The sequence below is a fragment of the Thunnus albacares genome, chromosome 7 (genome assembly GCF_914725855.1).
Source record: "Thunnus albacares chromosome 7, fThuAlb1.1, whole genome shotgun sequence".
Classification (NCBI taxonomy): Eukaryota; Metazoa; Chordata; class Actinopteri; order Scombriformes; family Scombridae; genus Thunnus; species Thunnus albacares.
Window position 1 is genome coordinate 27,287,921 of NC_058112.1, and position 18,499 is coordinate 27,306,419.

Consider the following 18,499-nt stretch of genomic DNA (forward strand, 5'->3'; position numbering starts at 1 on the left):
CTTGAGCAAAATCCACTTGAATACTAAAGAATTAAAGGTTCACAGTTTTTCCAAGTCTGCCTTAAAACAAAAGTCAGGTGTCCATATTACTCTATTAAAAGAGTATTTTCTGCTAAAATACAAGTTTATCTGAAGCTTATATGAGGCTTCAGCAGTCTGAGTCATATCAAGTGTGGATATCTGCCACAGTTACAGTCTGTTTAGCATCAAATTCCCTTTTTTTTGTTTCCCTGTTGAGCTGCAGTGGAAGTATAGTAATAATAAGACTAGGACAGAACATTCATCTATTTCACTCTGCAGTTGTCTCTCATTTTTCACTTTTTTGAGTGTTTTGTCAGCGTGATGGTTATTTGCTTTAACCGTGCATTCTCCCTCATGCCTCTATGCACCTTTTTTCTGCCTCTTTCCTGGTTGATGATGATGGAGGCTGCAGTGGAAATTGTGAATGAAAGTTTTGACAGCATTTTGGATGCAAATCCAGGAGGCATATCTCCGCCCAGTTACTGCAGTTACAGTCAAATCAAGCACAACAGAGCAGCTGCCCCAAACTAAACCAATATAACAGCCTACGAGAGTCGCACGTTTTACCTGCAAGACTCGTGTTTTGATGCTGTTGTTCATCGTTTGTGATGTGAAAATGTCAGAGGAATAAAAAGCTTGCGTCCTGGTATTAGTTCAGTTATAAAATGCAAACACACTGTAGAGCGTCTCTCCTGCCAGCTGCTGACAGCGCTGTCAGCCGGAGAGTTGATTACTCTGGATGGTGGAGGAGGAGACACAGAGACGCTGGTACGCGTCTGTTTAAACAGGAGTTTAACTGAATTCTCGCTCCGCGTCACGCTGCTGTCCTCCACTTCCATCATCTCGCGCTGATTCATTTTGAAAGAGCAACCGCCAATGGGGAAACTCCAACAGTCGGCCGGCCGACCAATGGTGTAACTTCATCACTCACTCGTTCACTCACGGACAACAGTAGTTATAGAGCTGGCCGGCTCAAACAAAAGTATGGACTTCGGCACTAAAAGGACTAATCCTTTAAGATCTTTAAGTCCAGCTCACGTGGAAACACTCCATCGACAAATGAGAGGCAGAGAGAGGAGGGAGAGGTACTGTTAAATAGATGATTTCTTTAATAAAAGACATTACAGTATGACATTCAGATGAGCTGGAATGATATTGCTTCAGGAGCTTACAGTACAGAACCCAGCCCGGCCAGTGTCAAACATCAAACATACAAATCCTCTGGAGTCTCTTCAGTCTTCTGCAGTTAGTTCACATTCAAATCCACTCAAAATGATGAAAAGAAACTATGTACACACAATCCACGATGGTGAGTAAAGCACAAATGGATGGACTATACAAGCACCAGATAATATGACCAATCAACACACCGGAATGAGGGGAAGAGACAGGCTGAGTATAGGACATGCGGCAGGGTTTGGGCTGAATAGTGCCTTGGGAGCAGAGCCGTAGATACTGTTTGGCCATGCAGCAAAGGGCAAAATGGCGGCCATCTTTGCTCCACTATAAAAGCCTACAGTTTGTGCATCTTTCAATAATGTTTGCTGTCGTTTTGGAGCTGAGTTTAAAATTTCCGTTTTAAGATAAAAACCCTTCAAATGCATCTGAAAAACACTGAAGCCCAAAGCAGTATTCTGGGACTCTGACTGGGTTTAGCCAGATAGCTGCGTATAATATATGTAGATTATATTATAGAGAGGCTTTTTGTGGGACGGGGAGGGATGAGTAGATAAGTGGTAGTAATAAAATGAGGCAATGACAGAGATATTTGTCATATTTATGGGCACAGAGTGGGGATGTTTGTGCATGTGTGCGTGTGCCCGGGGGGGGGGGGGTTGTGTGATGAGGTCAGGGATCAGTGTCTACTTGAACTGCTTTAAGGGTGCAGGCACCTTGATGTCCTGGCCTTTCTCCAGCCTCTTCTCACACTCGATTAGGTAGTTGACGCCATCAATCACTGTCTGCACCAACTGGACCTGAGGGAGGGATGGAACAGATTTTAACTTGCAAGTCATCAGCAGAACATAAACAGTACTTGAATATTTCATTCATCATATTATTCTTAATACAATCAGCCCTCTTGAACAGTTTAGGTTCTCCAAATACTGCAACTGTTGGGAACTGCAGACAAAGAGCTGTCTGCCTCCTTGACATTTACAAACCCTGAGCTACCAAACTATGGATGCTGCGGAGACGGCCGAATATAAACACAAGCATTCTGCCAAAGCTGTGAGCCAGCATCAAGTAGAGGCTGTTTTAAAAAGCTTCTTTAAACTTTAGTCAAAAATAACATCTCCAAAACACATCCGTTGTTACAACATCTGTGTGAGTTAACTGTAAGCTTTATGAACTATAGTTGCACAGTTTCTACATATAAGGCTCAAGCAGAGCACATTTTCACAGAAGAAGAAGCATATATAAAGACATTTATATCCATAAAAGCTGTTGAGATTCTGCAACAGGGATTCAGTTTCAGGCTAATGTGTGTGATGCAAAAGGAGATCAGAAAACAAACACTCAGAAGCACAAACACATCGATAACCAGCTCAGATCAGTTAACAATATGCAATATCTTAGAAACACATGGCATAAGATAGGACACGTTTTGCTTTTGATATCAAAATGTATTTAAATTAAGGTGAATGCTGAGTTAAACCATCATGAAAGACTTATAAGCTCCTTCCTTTAGTTGCATTTTGTGTTTTGCACATACAGGATAGTGTATCTGCTGTTGTTGTCCAAAAGAGGAGCAACATTTATTATTGTCCTCGTGAACTTTGCTCCAGCAGCTCCTACCCCCAACATCCCTCCATCTCTTAACTACTCCACTCCACCCTCAGAGTGCTCCTCTCCTGAGTGCTCATCAGTCTGGATGATGGACGACCAAACACCACAGAGCGGCCCACACACTTAAAAAAAACAAACTTAAAACAAGAAGGGATGTAGGAGTCAGACTACCGCAATGTTCTGCTTGCCTTCTTCCAACACCTAAACTCAATCTCAATGTCAAAGTTCAGGATTTATTTTGGCTGCACAGAAACAATGAGCATTCTGTGTTACGTAACGGTGAAAAAAAAACTAGATGAGTTATTCTCGGTCCGCTCCGTATCGACAGGAAAGAGTGAAGAGCTGCTCTCCATGTAATCAGAGTAAAATATATGATCACACACACACACTCACAACAATAGAGAACAGCTGCATTGTGTTACACTGGCATGACAGCATGACCAAGAACACGACAAGGACAGATTACAAGGACGTTCCTCTCCCTCTCTTCTCCTCGTGCAACTGTGAGCTTTACCTCTGTTTGGTTGGGAAAATACAACCATCTTACAGTTTTGTTCTCAAAAAAAAAAAAAAAAAAAAAAAAAGGACTTGATGACATAAAACATACACGTTGGCACTTGTTTATTTAGTTCCTGATGCCTTACTAATGCCTCCAAAGTAGCCTGATTCAATTAATCATCTATTGAAGCTTTATTTACTCAGGGAGGATTTGCTGGGCAAGTTTGCAATTGCAATGTTCCCACAACGCCCTGCTTTTCACTGATAATTCCACACATTGTCCTTGTACTATTGGCTAAAAAACAACTCCAGGGGAGCATTTTGGCAGGTCACTTACACCCTTTTTATCTTCATTCAGTCTAAATTTCTATGCTTCTCTACTCAGGTTTTCCTACCTCAGACTGTCCCAGGCGGTCCAGGTTGGAGATGTCGAACACACCGCCCACGGCGGCGGTGTCCACGCCTCCTGTACCTCTCTTCTGCAGGCGCAGGTTGTCCAGGATCTTACTGAAACGTGAATCCTGGGAGGGCGTGGGAGACGTACTTCAATCGCTGTATTATTCGATGTGCGCTTTTTAAATTCAACCAATTTTACCACCAACATTTAAGGAACATTTTTTTTCTTCCGGTGAATATGATCATTAAACATTCAGAAAATATCATCATTTGGAGAAAATATACTTTTTTTTTTGCATGAATTTTTTAATTGCATTGTTTTCCGGCTCTCACAGACTAGTTTGATGCTTTTTCAGGACATGTGGTCACTCTTTAGCAACACAAATAACCCCCCCCCCACCACTTATAAATACTCATCCTCATTTTATTACAACTATTCTGTTACCTTGCTCAGCAGGGGCAGTTTGACGTGGACCCCGGCCCTGAGCCCTGTGCCCAGGTTGGAGGGGCAGGTGAGGATGTAACCGAGCCTCTCGTTCCACATGAACTCCCATCCTCTCTCCTGGATCAGACGCTCCACCTTAAGAGAGAAGGAATCACGATGAGTGTGTGTTTTATTTGTACTTGGCACTTTCGCTGGATGTGTACATACCGATCAGACATAGCAAATTGTTGCCAGCTGTTGTTTTTCCAGAGCTAACAAGTAAAGAGTAGAGAGTTGTTGGATTATAGGATTGTTGGATGAACTCTGGTGTGAGTGGACTGGCTTAAAGTTAACTGTAATGTAGCAGAGGCACTAAGGTGTGTTGTTCAGAGTTGTCACGTCCTCAGTGTGCAACAGTGGAGCATTATATGTTGCTCTGCTTGTCCTTTGCACTTCCTCAAATGGGGAACTTGGACGGCTTGGATAAATAATTTATATTTGCATGGATATATTTGGACAGTGTGTTTTTGTCCATCTGTCTGGCGAGGCAAAGACCATTGCAAGCAGTTCTTTTTTGCTTTTGCAAGCATGCATTACATGCTTTTAGACTCTGTTTGAGCCATCCCATTAGGATGATTAAATCAGTAAAGCTATCTAAAGGCAGCAAGACAGACCTGTCTGCTACAGCTGCAGGCTAAAAAAGTTCTGAGCCAAAGTCTACAACAGCCCATTATTATCCACTATTTACCTTTACTAAATCATACACAGCCGACACCAGGCTGCACATCAAACCGGTCGGTTGTAACTCCTCGTGCTCCGGGTTTGTGTGTCACATCCTGAGATGCATTGGATAAACAGTGCACACACACAGAGCAGAGTGAAACATCCTGAACCAAATAAAAGTTCACTCTTCTCTTTCTGGATCCCACCCCACCTCCTCGTCAATTCTGTTTCCTCAGCCTCTCGAACAATCTTAAACAATCCATGTATGTACACACGAGTCTACAAACACAGCCTTACCTCCTTGAGGCCTCTGCAGAACCTCTCAAAGACTCTCTTCATGTTGCCTCCCTTCTCCATGGAGATGACTCTGGTGTGGTCCTCCTCGTTGATCCAGATCAAGAATGTCTTCTCGTTGTTATGCCTGCACAAGGGAGAGAAATGTATGTTGAGTTATACTGTATTGATGCTTGTGGGTTAGGGTTATACGTCCTAAACATTTGACCCATCAAAGCTGTCAAGGAGCACTGGGCAGCTACACAGTACAAGTTTTTTCAATGTTTAAGCTTCACAATCATTTGTTCATACTTCCAAATATGGTCATATAGTAGTCTTACTGTATACACATCAATGTTTTTTTTTCTGAATCAATATTGAAGTGGCATTTATGGAAGCATACAGGGGTAAAATGTCTAGGCTAAGTTAATAAGGGGATCGGTGATGGCTTTTTTCTATGAAGAGAGCCATATGATATTGGTGAGCAGAGAAGAGGCCATTAGCCATCAGTCACTGAGGATAATGCTTGTTTCTGCTGCAGGTCATTGACTGTTGTGTTTGTCTACAGTAGCAGTTAGTGTACAAGGCTTCACTGTGCTTACGTGGCCCTGTGGTATAGTATTGATTTATGACGTACTTTAAACAAACTAGGTGCCTCATAAAATATAAAACACAAAGTCACGGAGATCGGCTTGTCAGCAACGGAGAAAACAAGCTCGCAGTTCTTAGAATTTTTGGAAATGTGCAGGAAAGAAGCACCTTTCTATTCTTAAAATAAAATACTTGAAATGAGTCAGTACGTGAGTGACAGGCTCTAGAGATAGTGATGGCGGTCTGTCCCTTTATCCGTCTGTCGGTCCTCCCTTGATTGACGTTCATATCCTGCCTCTTTATCTACTTTATCACATCAAAATTTCCACTTGTCCAACACTTTGTGACAAGATACTGCAAAGGAAATGCGCTGTGGATATTCATAGAACGTTGAATATGAATCATAAAGATTTGGACCTTTCCTAAAGCGCTACACTGGGGCCAAAATCTTGAGTTGTAAATAACATACAGTACTCCAAAATCTGACATTTGCTGAATTAATTTGTGCTCCCCAGAGGATGCATCCATTGGGTTTTGATGACCTCTCCTGGTGCCAAACTCAGGGCAAAATGTTTATAGAGGATGTGAAGTTTGAAGTGCATATAGCCACAGTCAGCCACTACAGAAGCCTTTTTGTCCTTACTGACCCCCTTAAAATTGTTATATTTAATGAGGTAATGGATAGGCTTTGGAGACAGCGGGTTGGAAAAAGATATTGGACTGAGCTGACAGAGATGAAAAAAGCGGGGAGGGGTAGAGAGAGGTGAGTAAGAAGGAAAATACAGGATACTTTAACCACAGAAGAAGAAAAAGAAAGTGAGAGAGGAGTGAAACAAGAGAGGAGTATTAGAAGGGTGGAGGAGGGAGTGATTACCAAGAGGGAGACAAAGTAGAGCCAAAAAATATGGGCGGTGATAAAAATTAAAGGAAAGAGGATGGGGTTGGCAGAACCAGAGAGAGACAGAGAAAGCTGCCAGTGGACCTGAAAGACGAGATGATGGAGGGATCAAATGAAGGTGAATTATTAAGGGGAGGAGAGGTTGGCTGATACGGCTGGCAGAAGGAGAGAGGAGGGAGGGTTGGTGATTGATTTTGGCTGGCTGGCTGGCATGGGGTTATTCCTGGGTACATGCTGAAACTCAACGCTGAAGGGGCATTGTCTGCATTGCTAATACACCTCCACAGCAGCTCAGCAAAGGGGAAATTACATTACTGCTGCAACCGTGCCAAGGTAGAAGTGAATGGGGAAGTTCATAAAGCACCCATAAAATGAATGATGAGGGGGCAGAAAAACTTATCAATACAACATTTCACATGTTATTTGCTGAATTATTAAATAGGTGTAATCATGTAGCGTCAAAATTAAACAATTGAGGGAAGATTACAGATATATGCTTTTTGTATGACGTGCTGTCAGTTTACAGCAGCGATGGAGATGGTTCGTAAAAGTCGTCGTGGCACCAACTGAATGTTTGTTCGTCAAAATGCCAGAAAAACTCCAAACGACAAGTAACGACCACCCAAGAATCCAGATAAAAATGGGCAAAAAATAACCTGTTTCACATTATTAACCATGTCACACTGTCAAAACTCAACCATCATGTCAATCATCAAAAGCACCTTAGAGAAAAGGTGAAACTTGACTTTGAAATATATAAAAACACATTGTCATTATATTCCAAACTATTCTACATTTTCTTACAAGAATATATCTGGTCGGTCCTCTCCTTCATCAGTGAACTGTCAAGACTTTACAGTCTAACTTCTCACCTATTAAATCCCTTCAACAGTCCTTAAGCATACATGCAAAGTGTAACATATTGTTCCTGTACTTAATAACTATAAATGTGTTGACTCCCAGTGTAATACGGAATAAACTCGCTCAGTATATTTTTGATCTGCTTACTGGCTTCATTCCAATCAGATCTCTCAGGTCATGATCCATATCCACCTGATCCATATCTAGTCAGGGTTGCTTTCAGGTACTGTGTTCCTGCTCTCTGGATCAAACTGCCTGATGACTTGTCATCCATCACAGTCTTCTTGTATTTTATTTCTTATTTGTTTCCATGCAGGTGGCTTGTTGCTGTATGCCTTAAGCTTGTAATGAAATGTAATACTGTATTCAAACAGTGTTTCAGTGCCTTGTCTTGCCTTGAATTCAAAAGTTTGACCAATCAGCCAGAAACATGTATCAACAGGGTTTTTCCACTTACCAAATACCACGGGCATCTGGCCAGTCACGAGCCATACCTGCACATGTCAGGAGGGGTGACACCGGCTTGTCAAACAGGAAGTGGTCCTGTTGTAAACACAGAGAACAAACGCTCAAAGTGTCAACAGTAGCTATAACTGGAATAGTCAAAACTTGTAGATTGTACAGTATTGTCACGGGAAGATTGAAAATGGGGGTGTGAGACTTTGGAATTCAATAATCTCTCAATAATCTTTCATTGTGGGTTGGAGAAAAATGCCACTGCAGGCACGGCCCACACCCATATCTGATTTCATGTCAGAAGTCTGCTCTGTATTTTTTCCTCTTCTAAGACTTTTTTTTTTCTTCAAATTGTAACCACATCCACAGAATATGAATTATGGTTTGTATGTACAGTAAGTAAATCATAATCAAATCCATACACTGGACATTGTTATCACTCAGCAGATTGTTGCTGTGTGTAATTTAATTTGGGTAAAATACCTCATCATGAGATTGGTATGTGCAAATTAGACGACTGTTATGAAACATAATACGGTGGCATGCAATAATAAGCTGTTCTGGTGCTTTGTTTCCTACAACTGAAGCTCTGAATGTGATTTAACTCATGTGAAGAGATTCAGGTTTCTATAAAACAAGACTAGGTCAAAACCTCGTATATCGCTGGACCGCGTGTGGTCAATGTGTGAAATTGTGGCCGATGTGTTACAGGGACAGTCAGTTAGTCAGTCCTGGATATTAAATGTTCATCTGCAGTTTTCTGTAGTGGTCCCAGTAATATTTGCTGGTAAAGTGTACTGAAGCAGCGTATCACATGACAGGGTTAAGCAACGTTTGAGTCAAAAAAAAGGGTATAAATGTAGTTGTAAGAACAATTCATTCCACTCATATCTTGGGATGTTTGATTTGAACTCAATCACAGACGACTGTGGTTAAAGAGCTGGTCTGTGACCGGTTCAGCCAACAAAAGGCAAGTTCTAGATCATCCTAGATAAAAATATGATTACCATCTTAGATATTAAAGATACAATGATTTACGGCTGCAACTAACGATTGTTTTCATTGTTGATTAATCATTTTGTCTATAAAATGTCAAAAAAATCATTCAATTTTTTTTTAAATTTGTTATGATATTATAATTTCATGGTGACATCTTCAAATGTCTAAAAAAAAGTTTTGTCTAATAAAGTCCAGGATATTAATTTTACATCGTCATCATCATCAATCATCATCGTCATCATGTATGACAAAGGAAAGCTTCAAATCCTCACATTTGAGAAGCTGAAACCAGCAAATCTTTGACATTTTTGCTTAAAGAAAAGGACTAAAACTATTATTCGATTATCAAAATTGTTACAGATTAATTTTCTGTCAATCAACTAATTGACTTCTCAATTAATCAACTAATAGTTGCAGCTCTATAATGATTTAGAATAAGGTTGTCTGTATATGAATTGTGTTTGATGTGTATATGAATACAGCAGCGTTCCTGTATGACTCACATCAATGAGCTGTTGCTGCTCCTTGTCTGTCATCTGGGTAAGACTGTAGTACTTCCCGGTCAGATCACCCTTCAGGCCGGCGAGGGCGTCAACCACCACCTTCTCTACCTCTCTGCGCTCCGCCCGGGTGCAGGCGGGGGGCAGGCTCAGCCCCCTGATGCTGCGGCCCGTCCTCACCCTGGACGACAGCACGTAACGCTCGTCGAAGTTGCCCGAATGGACCTGGAATAAAGGCAGGCGGGGAAATATTTCAGCAATACATTTGCAGAGTTGATCAAGAGGAAGATCTGTGTTGTTGTCAAAGTGTGAGTCGCACCTTGCTGGAGTCGAGGTCGGTGGGGTGCTTCATGGCGCGGGGGTCGTAGCCGTTGTGCCTCTCTCTGATGATAGGGTCAAGCAGGTCTGCAAATACCTGAGACAGACACAGAATTTATGAATTTTAAATATTGAACAAGTCTTTTTAGGCATTGATTTGTGTGCTGCAACCTGGACGAAATATTTGACATCTGACATTATCCACAACAGGCAGAGGGTGTGTCCTGACTGCCAGACTCTACCAGACTACTGTTAAAAGCCCCAAACTGCAGACAGTATTGACTCTATCTCTTTTCATCAGGCATCAGGGGTCAGGGTGAGCTAAAAAGGTACTGGCACTATGACTAAATTAAAATCTAATTACACTGCTCTTTAATGGCTTATTAAGAAGCTATTAATAGCTATAAATATATACCTTGGTAAGAGTAAATGATATCTTGTAGATTCCATAAACATGCCTGAATACTACTGAAATTCAGCAAGAAAGCAAAAAATAATAATAACCCCTGTGAAATGATTTAACACCTAAAACCTACAAGTAATGGAAAAATGAAAGTCTCTGCATAATATTCTTTAGGGCGGACGGGGAGTGTGTTATTATAAATCCGTAGATTTACTGGTTGGATTATCACATATCTTTTTTACGGTCAGCAGTCCTCAGCAGTAGAGCCACACCCATATGACGAGAATCAAAAGAAACATGTGCACGAGAACAGCAGGGAGTAGCAATGACTCCTACATTACATTACATGTTAGAGATACTGTATGATAAACTGGTCACCCAGAGTTTTTCCATGTCAAATTATGAAATATATCAGCTACTGTAGAAGCCCCGGGTATATTAGCGGCCTCTAAACGAAGCAGGCAATTAAACTAGAAATATAGATAGATACTGAGACATCCCATAAGAGGTGTCCTAGCTGAAAACTGGCCCTCTTTGGTGATGTAACACTCCTTCCTCTGAAACAGGGCAGGGAGGATGAGGGACTGTATTCTTTTCAGTTGTAGTCAGATAAAAAATCTGCAATTTCACAATAATTTATGATGATTCAGTCTTAGAAGGAGAAATGTGTTGAAATGACACCCTGGCTGTTTTGACAGTAAGAGGAAGTTGACTTGTGAACTCGCCTTGCAATTTCTTGTACCAATATTAATTTCAACTTTGCAGTTATTCATCATCATCGTCGTTTCATCATGCTATCTTGTCATGGACAGCCATGACTTCTGTACACAGACTTCTGCTACTTTTTGTGCAATGATGTCTGACCTCGTAAGACTCCTCGTCTCCTGCCACCATGCCGACAGTCTTGATGAATGGGTGCCCGGGGTTGTCCACGCCCGTCTGGATGGCCTGGTCCAGCGTGTATCCGTTGGGAGTGGACTTATCACACAGCTTGGCGTAGATGGCGGGCGTCAGGTTGCTGGCCATGCAGTTGTTGTGTTTGCGCAGGTCAGGGTACTCCGCACTGCACAAATACGGATGCAAGATAACATATAGCTGCATTGATCTTTGAGAGGAAAAAAAAAAAAAAAAAATCTTTTGAGCAGCGTGAGCTCAGGTTCACCGTGGAGCTGTGCCCTTGCAGCAGGTCCACGGTGACTCACTCAAGGACATTTCTACCAGGAAGTTAGAGAGGTAACTACGGATTAAACCTGTCGCCTTTCCTACTGCAAAATATGGCTACTAGTTTAGATGTAGATGGCGGTGTAGGACATACAGGCGCTATCCATCACATTGGCACTGTGAATAATAGAATTCGAAGTCACGTACGCTGAAGATGATTGAACGCTTTGCCTTGAAAAGCGCTGCAGTGAGTTAACAGACAGAACAGCTGCTGCTTGTTGTTCACTCCCAACAGGCTGACAATGTTAAAAACTTCACCAGACGTTGAAAAAGGCCATTAATTTAATGCTGATGGAGAAGACAGGCTCTAAAACGTATGGTGTTTTAGTAAAATAATGCTGCTGAATTAACAAAAAAAAATAACTAATACACCTCTATTTTCAAATGAATTATTAAGGCTGATAAAGAAACAGAAAGGAACTGCTGTGGAAGACTGGCTTTAATCCAAACATAATACTCTTAAGGCCAAGGATGAAATGAAATTGGGTTTGGCTTGACAAAGACTGAAGCTCCAGTAGCAGCTTGGACTAAGTAGCTTTTGGGTCCCTGTTTCCTGTGGTCTGTCAAGAGATAAAGAAAGCTAATAAATCTACATTTAGAATAATACAGTAACTGGCAGCTGTGTTGTATTTTACGATGGTTCCCTGAAGCGCTAAACGGAGCGTTGAGGGTGAATATTGGATATAAAGATGTTTATCAAAGATGGACTCTGCCAAGACTCCATTTTGCTTGTTCTGTAGGCTTTGACTGCCTCAGTTCAGTGTTTCCACTGGTTACATTCATTCAGACACTGTGGCTGCCGACTGTTACCTTACATAAACATTATTCCAATAAGTCCCACACAGTGAGGGATACAGGTTTTAAATTTGGGAAAAAGAGAGCGCCGAAGGTGTCGGGAGATTCCCTGAGTTGACATATCGGCACCGGTATCAGGAGAGCAAATGTCGGATCGCTGCATCCTTAATCATCAGACAGACATACTTGGTTACTTGCTCTTCTGCGTTTACTGATTTGCATTTGGATTTAACCACTTCTCTTTTCTTCCATCAGTTGTTGGTGGACAAACTGGGTGACGTTATCAGCGCTAGTGACACCGTCCACTCATACGGTGTAATACAGAGCCAGGAAAACAGGTGGTCGCTCACCCACACAGTGTCCAGCTCTGCATGATGTCTGACTCAGCAGAATCATCACACTGGATGCACTCCAAAAATCCGCAGGGCTGCATCTAATGATTCTTCTTTTTTTTTTTATTATTATCGATTAATCTAGTGATTCATTTCTCAGGTTAGGTGTTGTAAGTCGTTAATCGATTTGTCGTCCCAGAGTTAAAGGTGACGTCTTAAAATGTCCAACAGACCAAATCATTCAGTAAGCTATCATGTATGACGAAGAAAAGCATTCAATTCTCAAATTTGAGAAACTGAAACCATATTTTTTTTTTGCATTTTAGCATTAAAATTTTTTACTAAAACGATTAATTAATTTTCTATCGTCTAATTGTTTAATCAAAGGGTTGCAGCTCTAAAGATTTGTGTTTATTGAGCAAAAGCAACTCATCCAGAGTCGATACATCCTCTTATTGCTGCAACTAACCATTATTTTAATCACCAATTAATTTGTTGATTTTTTTTTTGATTAATCGATTCTTTTGGTCAATAAAACGTCAGAAAATTGTGAAAAATGTCGATCACCATTTCCCAAAGACCAATATGCAACCTGAAATGTCTTGATTTAGTTTATCATCATAGAGGACTAAAGAAACCAAAAAATATTCACATTTAAGGAGCTGGAACCAGAGAATGTGGGCACTTTTTTCTTGAAAAATGACTCAAAACGATTATTTGATTATCAAAATAGCTGGAAATTCATTTTCTGTCAATTGACTAATCGATTAATCAACTAATCGTTGCAGCTCTAATCAACTCTGTGGCCACTCATCAACTGTCATGCAGGCTGATGCAGCCAAGACAATATTATTATAGAAAAGTCCCAACAAATAGTCGATTAATCAATTGGTTGATCAACAGAAAATTGGCAGCTGTTTTATTAATGAAATAATTGTCACTTTTAAGCAAAAATGCCAAACATTTGCTGGCTGCAGCTTCTCAAATGTGAAGATTTGAAGCTTTGCTGATGATGATGATGATGATGATGGAGGGGCTGCAACTAATGATTCTCATTATTGATAATCTGTCAATTATTGTCTTGATTAATCGATTAGTTGTTTGGTCCATAAAATGTCCAAAAATTTGAAAAAATGTCGATCACTGTTTCCCAAAGCGACGACCTCAAATGTCTTCTTTAGTACCGAACAACAGTCCATAATCCAAAGACCTTCAGTTTACTATCATAGAAGACTAAATAAGCCAGAAAATATTCACATTTGAGAAGCTGTAGTCAGAGAATTTAGACAGTTTTTCTTAAAAAATTACTCAAAACGAGTAATCGACTATCAAAATAGTTGGCGATCAATTTTCGGTTAATCAACTAGTTGATTAATCGACTAATATTTGCAGCTCTAGTAAACGGAATATCTTTGGATTTTGGACTGTTGATTAGACAAAATAAGACATCTGTAGATGTCACCGTGAAATTATAACAAGATTTTTTCACAAAAGACAAAATGATAAATCGAGAAAACACTAACATTAGTTGCATTTGATTATATGAGCCCAGCTGCAGGCTTTTCTCTCTCCACCAACACAAGCATAAAGTTAATAATCTCATTCTTTGTAACCTTATCTTCTCTCTTACACTATGGTAGCTGTAATAATTCATAACAAAGTTGGGTGTGTCTGACCGGCAGGATTCAGGGCATAATGTTTCACTTTCAGATGTTGCCAGTTAATTGTGTCAATAAGACCTGATAAGAAGCCATCAACGTTGTTTGGTTGCCATGGGGCACTAAATCACAACCGAGGTGACCTTAGCACAACTTCTGAAATAAGACAAGCCTTAAACAAACCGTGGGCATACAGAGGAAAGGCTGAGCCCAATGTCAGTCAGTAAAAAACGAGTAATGAATAATTATTGAATACTTTTGTGTAAAGACTGTAACTGTACTTGCTCCTTTGATGTGACCGGTGCTGTAACACACTGAGCAGGGTTTTATATCTGATGGAAGATAAGGTTTTAGTAATCCGTGTGTATACACTGCTTTGTAATGCAAGCAGCGTGCACTGGGACACGTACGCCTCCCTCCTCCTCAGTCTTCTGATCACAGCCGTTCCCATCTATCAATACACACAGCATACATGCCTTCATCCCTGTCACACACTGCGGCGCAGAACCACGTCTCTCTGCGCTCAGGTGCAGGAGACACTACTCTGTATTAATTTAGAGGAATATTACACATCAAACATAGCTCCATGTCATGTGAGCCAGGTTTAACCCAACCATTTCCATACAAGGTGCATTAAGTTAACATGTATGTTTAGTGCAGTATTCTAGCTATATGATTATATGATTTTTTTTTTTTAATAATAAAAACACATATTTCACAGTTACTCCCTCTATACAATTACACTATTAATGAACAAGTCACGTTGAGTTATAACGGATGTGTAACGGGCTGTTAACCGTATGGTTGGTTAATCTCAGGCTCATCGTCTATATAACGTTTTTCTGTCGGAGAAAAAATGTAATATAGACACAAGCCCTCAAAATATGACAACTATAGATTCAGATACACATTGCTGCTGTGTAAAATGCTGTGATAATGATATTTTGCTTTTAAAATGATTAATAGGTTGAACATTACTTTTAACATCAAGGTTATATGAGGCTGCTGGAGAGGTTGAACGCCCTTTTTTTAAACATCTTTTTTTGGGTGACTTTACATCAGCACCCTGCCTTTTTTAAAAAAAAATTAGTATTCAATTGCACATAAAGCCAAACGTTACACCAATTTTTAATCACGACGAAGTGAATTTTGATCAACTTCGTGGCAATTACATGACAATATCAAATTTTAATCTTTTTAAATGGGTGAAAATACTGATGTAAGGTGTGTCTCTATTAGCCATTTAGCTAACGGTCGAACGGGCCGGGGGGGTGAGGTTACCTGGCGGGGTACATCCTGCGCACAGGCGTTCCGGCGTTGACATGTTCCCGGTGGAGCAGAAACCCAGCCGTTACCGAGCCTCCGACCAACGACAGGATCCTGATGTTCCGTTTGGAGGACAGGATTCTTGAGAAACTGCTCGCCATTTTTGTGAATCTTTAGAGGCGTTAAAGGACGGTAAAGCAGGGAGGGAGGGACAGGACAGGTGGACGGGAGCGCTGCTGATGAGGCGCCTCTGCTGGAATGGAAACGGGCGGGAGGAGTATTTAAGGGGCGCGTCGTCAAGACAACCGGAGAAACCCAGCACGAAACCGGACGTTTGAGTATAGCTACAAAATAAAGGTACGTGCATGTAAAACAATATAATAAAATCTGCCATTATCTAAATCAGTGCTGGAAGAAGTATTCAGATCCTTAACTTAAGTAAAAGTACCAGAACAGCGATATAAAAACCCCATTACAAGTAAAGGTCCTGCATGAAAAATCCTACTTTAAAGATCACCTCCAGACATTTATTACGACATATAAAATACTCTGTTTGGATCAAATAATGTGTGTCTGATATGGTTTTTCCACAAAAAAGTGTAATTATTACATTAAAATCTTTAAAATCTACTCCTTCTCCCTCATTAAAAATTCAAGAATCTATAAATATCCAAATATATTTCTTTTCAGAAGTTTACATGCTGGACACAAGATGTCTCCTACTTCACTGTCTGACTGATATATTATTATATATGACATCACTAGGTTATTAATACTGAAGCATCAGTTTGAAAGCAGCATGTTACTGTTGTAGCTGCTGGAGGTGGAGCTAGTTTGACCTACTTTATATACAGTTAGATAGTTTAGTCCAGTGGTTCCCAACCGAGGAGTCAGGCCCCTCCAAAGGGGAATATTGGCTCATTTGAATATTTATTGAAATAAAACCATGTGAGAAATTTAGAGGGAAAATCACTATCTGGTGGAGCTGTTAACAACTCAAGGACATCTGAAATGTGACCCCGACTACACACTTCTTTTTGTAAGACATCAAAAGCCAGACAGGTTTAAAAGCTTCTCACTTTTATTACAATTTACTGATTAGACACTGCTTGGTTAAGAGTGGGCACAAGTTTTGTTTTGTTTGTTTTTTTTAAATTTATTTGGCCTTTTTCTGTTTACTTCAATTTGTATGAAGTTAATTGATTAATAAAAAACATTCATGGCATTATTATTGAAAGCATCCTCACTTTACTTTAAACTCAGTACCACAGTACTGTATATCTAAATGTTATTCCTCTGAAATAATTTTCTCTGACACTCTAAAAATCATCAGAGTGGGTTTTACTGTGAAAGCTGCTTGGTACAGGAAGTCACTTTGCTTATTGTAGGCAGCTTGACAGTGGTGGAGAGGTGCGTGGAGTGAATGCTGAAGGACACCAGTGTGACAGGCTGCAGTAGCGGAAAGCTTCACATCACACCGACTAACAGTATTGTATTACCCCACAGCCCGAAAACTCACCATGAAGTCCCTCATCTTGTCCTCTCAACAAAGACAAGTAAACCTTCTCTGCGTCGAGACTCATCACAAGGTTAACCAGTCATTCAAACCATAAGAGCTGCTGCAACTTCCTCATTGCGATGCGTCACGACTCATTTGACTTTACTTATGGACGATTAGGGGCCGCTATAGGTCCCTTAGTCCTAGTGACTCGGTTGGATATCACAAATGTTAACACAAAGTAGGTCAACTGTGACCTCCGAGCAACCTTCAGCATTCACAAGACCAGTATCTTTAGAAAATAAAAAAGTATTTGAGAATCTTTCAAAATCTGAGCTTTATCACTCTGGTATAGTTTTTATTTATTTTTATTAAAGACCTACTCTGAGTTCAGATTGACAGCACATCTGTTTAGACAGCTGGATCAGTGCCCTGCAAATGTAACAGTTCACTGATCTCACACACATTTTTCTGCTATGATTATTTATACTAAAATAAATATTAAACATTGGGCCTCATGCAAGAAGCACTCGAATGAACACAGTAAATAGACTTCCCTCCTGAAGTCTATTAGCATTTCTTTAGTCTTTTCTACATTGGGCCAAACACCAAGCTGCCAGTAGTCTGGCTTCCTCCCAGTATACAGACTCTTCATCATCAACACCATTGTCCTGTCATCAGCAGATATAATGTGGTTTGAGCTGAATTTCCTCTTTCTTCACAACAGGAGAAACACTTTGGAGGCATTGGTTCCTATTTATTTATTAAGCTCTTAATGGCAACTTTCACATCGTACTGTATATCTCTTCCTTATTGAATTGGTCTTATTAAAATAAATTATTTTATTTTATTAAATTATTAAAAATCACTATTTGGTGGAGCTGTTAACAACTCATAAACATCTGAAATGTGACCCCGACTACACACTGCTTTTTGTAAGACGTCAAAAGCCAAAAAGGTTGGAAACCACTGGTTTCATCTTTAACAATGTGTTTTATTTTAAAAGCTTGTTATATTATCCATTGTGTCAAATCTTTAAAGTTGCAAAATACATATTGTGGAGTAGAAAGTACAATATTTCCCTCTGAAATGTAGCGGAGTGGAAGTATCATCATGGAAATACTCAAGTACAAGTACAGTAAATGAGCCTCGTTATTTTCCACCACTGCTCAGTTTTAGGATAAAAATACTAAACTGCTCTCTCATGAGGCCTGTTGTGTCTTATTTTTATCATTTGCTTCCAGCAAACACACCCTTTTAATTTGTATTAATTCGGTAGTGGTCAGTAATCAGATCTGTCCAGTCTGCTGTTGCAGACAGTCACCAGTGATCAGACAGAGGCCATACTGTTTTATGTTCAGGGCCTGAGCTCCTTATGGAGGATAATTCAGTAATCTGTGGATTAAAGATGAAATAGTGGTCATACAGTACTCTGGTCAAAGTTCACTTTGTATTTCTGCAGGAAATGGAATTAGTTTACAACACATGGGGTATAACTGAAACAAAGACTGAAACAAACCTGTTGGTTAAAGGAAACTACTGAACTACTCTGCTGGACTTTAACTGGCTGCAAGAAACAAA

General features: G+C 40.2%; 1 protein-coding gene and 1 long non-coding RNA gene across 2 annotated transcripts; both read right to left on the reverse strand.

Annotated features, from left to right (window-relative positions):
• Positions 1-1,107: 1,107 nt before the first annotated feature.
• On the reverse strand, positions 1,108-15,692 carry ckmt1 (creatine kinase, mitochondrial 1). The gene is made up of 9 exons (XM_044357313.1): positions 15,436-15,692; positions 11,013-11,211; positions 9,747-9,842; positions 9,431-9,652; positions 7,930-8,015; positions 5,147-5,270; positions 4,148-4,282; positions 3,702-3,827; positions 1,108-1,997 (listed from the first exon to the last, which is right to left on the reverse strand). The coding sequence occupies exons 1-9, from the start codon at positions 15,579-15,581 to the stop codon at positions 1,884-1,886; spliced, it is 1,248 nt and encodes a 415-aa protein (XP_044213248.1). The 5' UTR covers positions 15,582-15,692; the 3' UTR covers positions 1,108-1,883.
• A 641-nt stretch (positions 15,693-16,333) lies between these two features.
• On the reverse strand, positions 16,334-17,877 carry LOC122986184. The gene is made up of 3 exons (XR_006404257.1): positions 17,844-17,877; positions 17,298-17,300; positions 16,334-16,415 (listed from the first exon to the last, which is right to left on the reverse strand). It is a non-coding gene; the product is annotated as an uncharacterized LOC122986184 (long non-coding RNA).
• Between the last annotated feature and the right edge of the window lie 622 nt (positions 17,878-18,499).

Excerpts from the sequence above, each read along its gene's own strand:
- ckmt1 (XM_044357313.1), bottom strand. The coding sequence starts at position 15,581 with ATGGCGAGCAGTTTCTCAAGAATCCTGTCCTCCAAACGGAACATCAGG. Across the intron at positions 8,016-9,430 it reads AGCAGCAACAGCTCATTGAT|GACCACTTCCTGTTTGACAA; the intron begins GTGAGTCATACA and ends TGTTTACAACAG. Across the intron at positions 1,998-3,701 it reads ACCGCCTGGGACAGTCTGAG|GTCCAGTTGGTGCAGACAGT; the intron begins GTAGGAAAACCT and ends TCCCTCCCTCAG.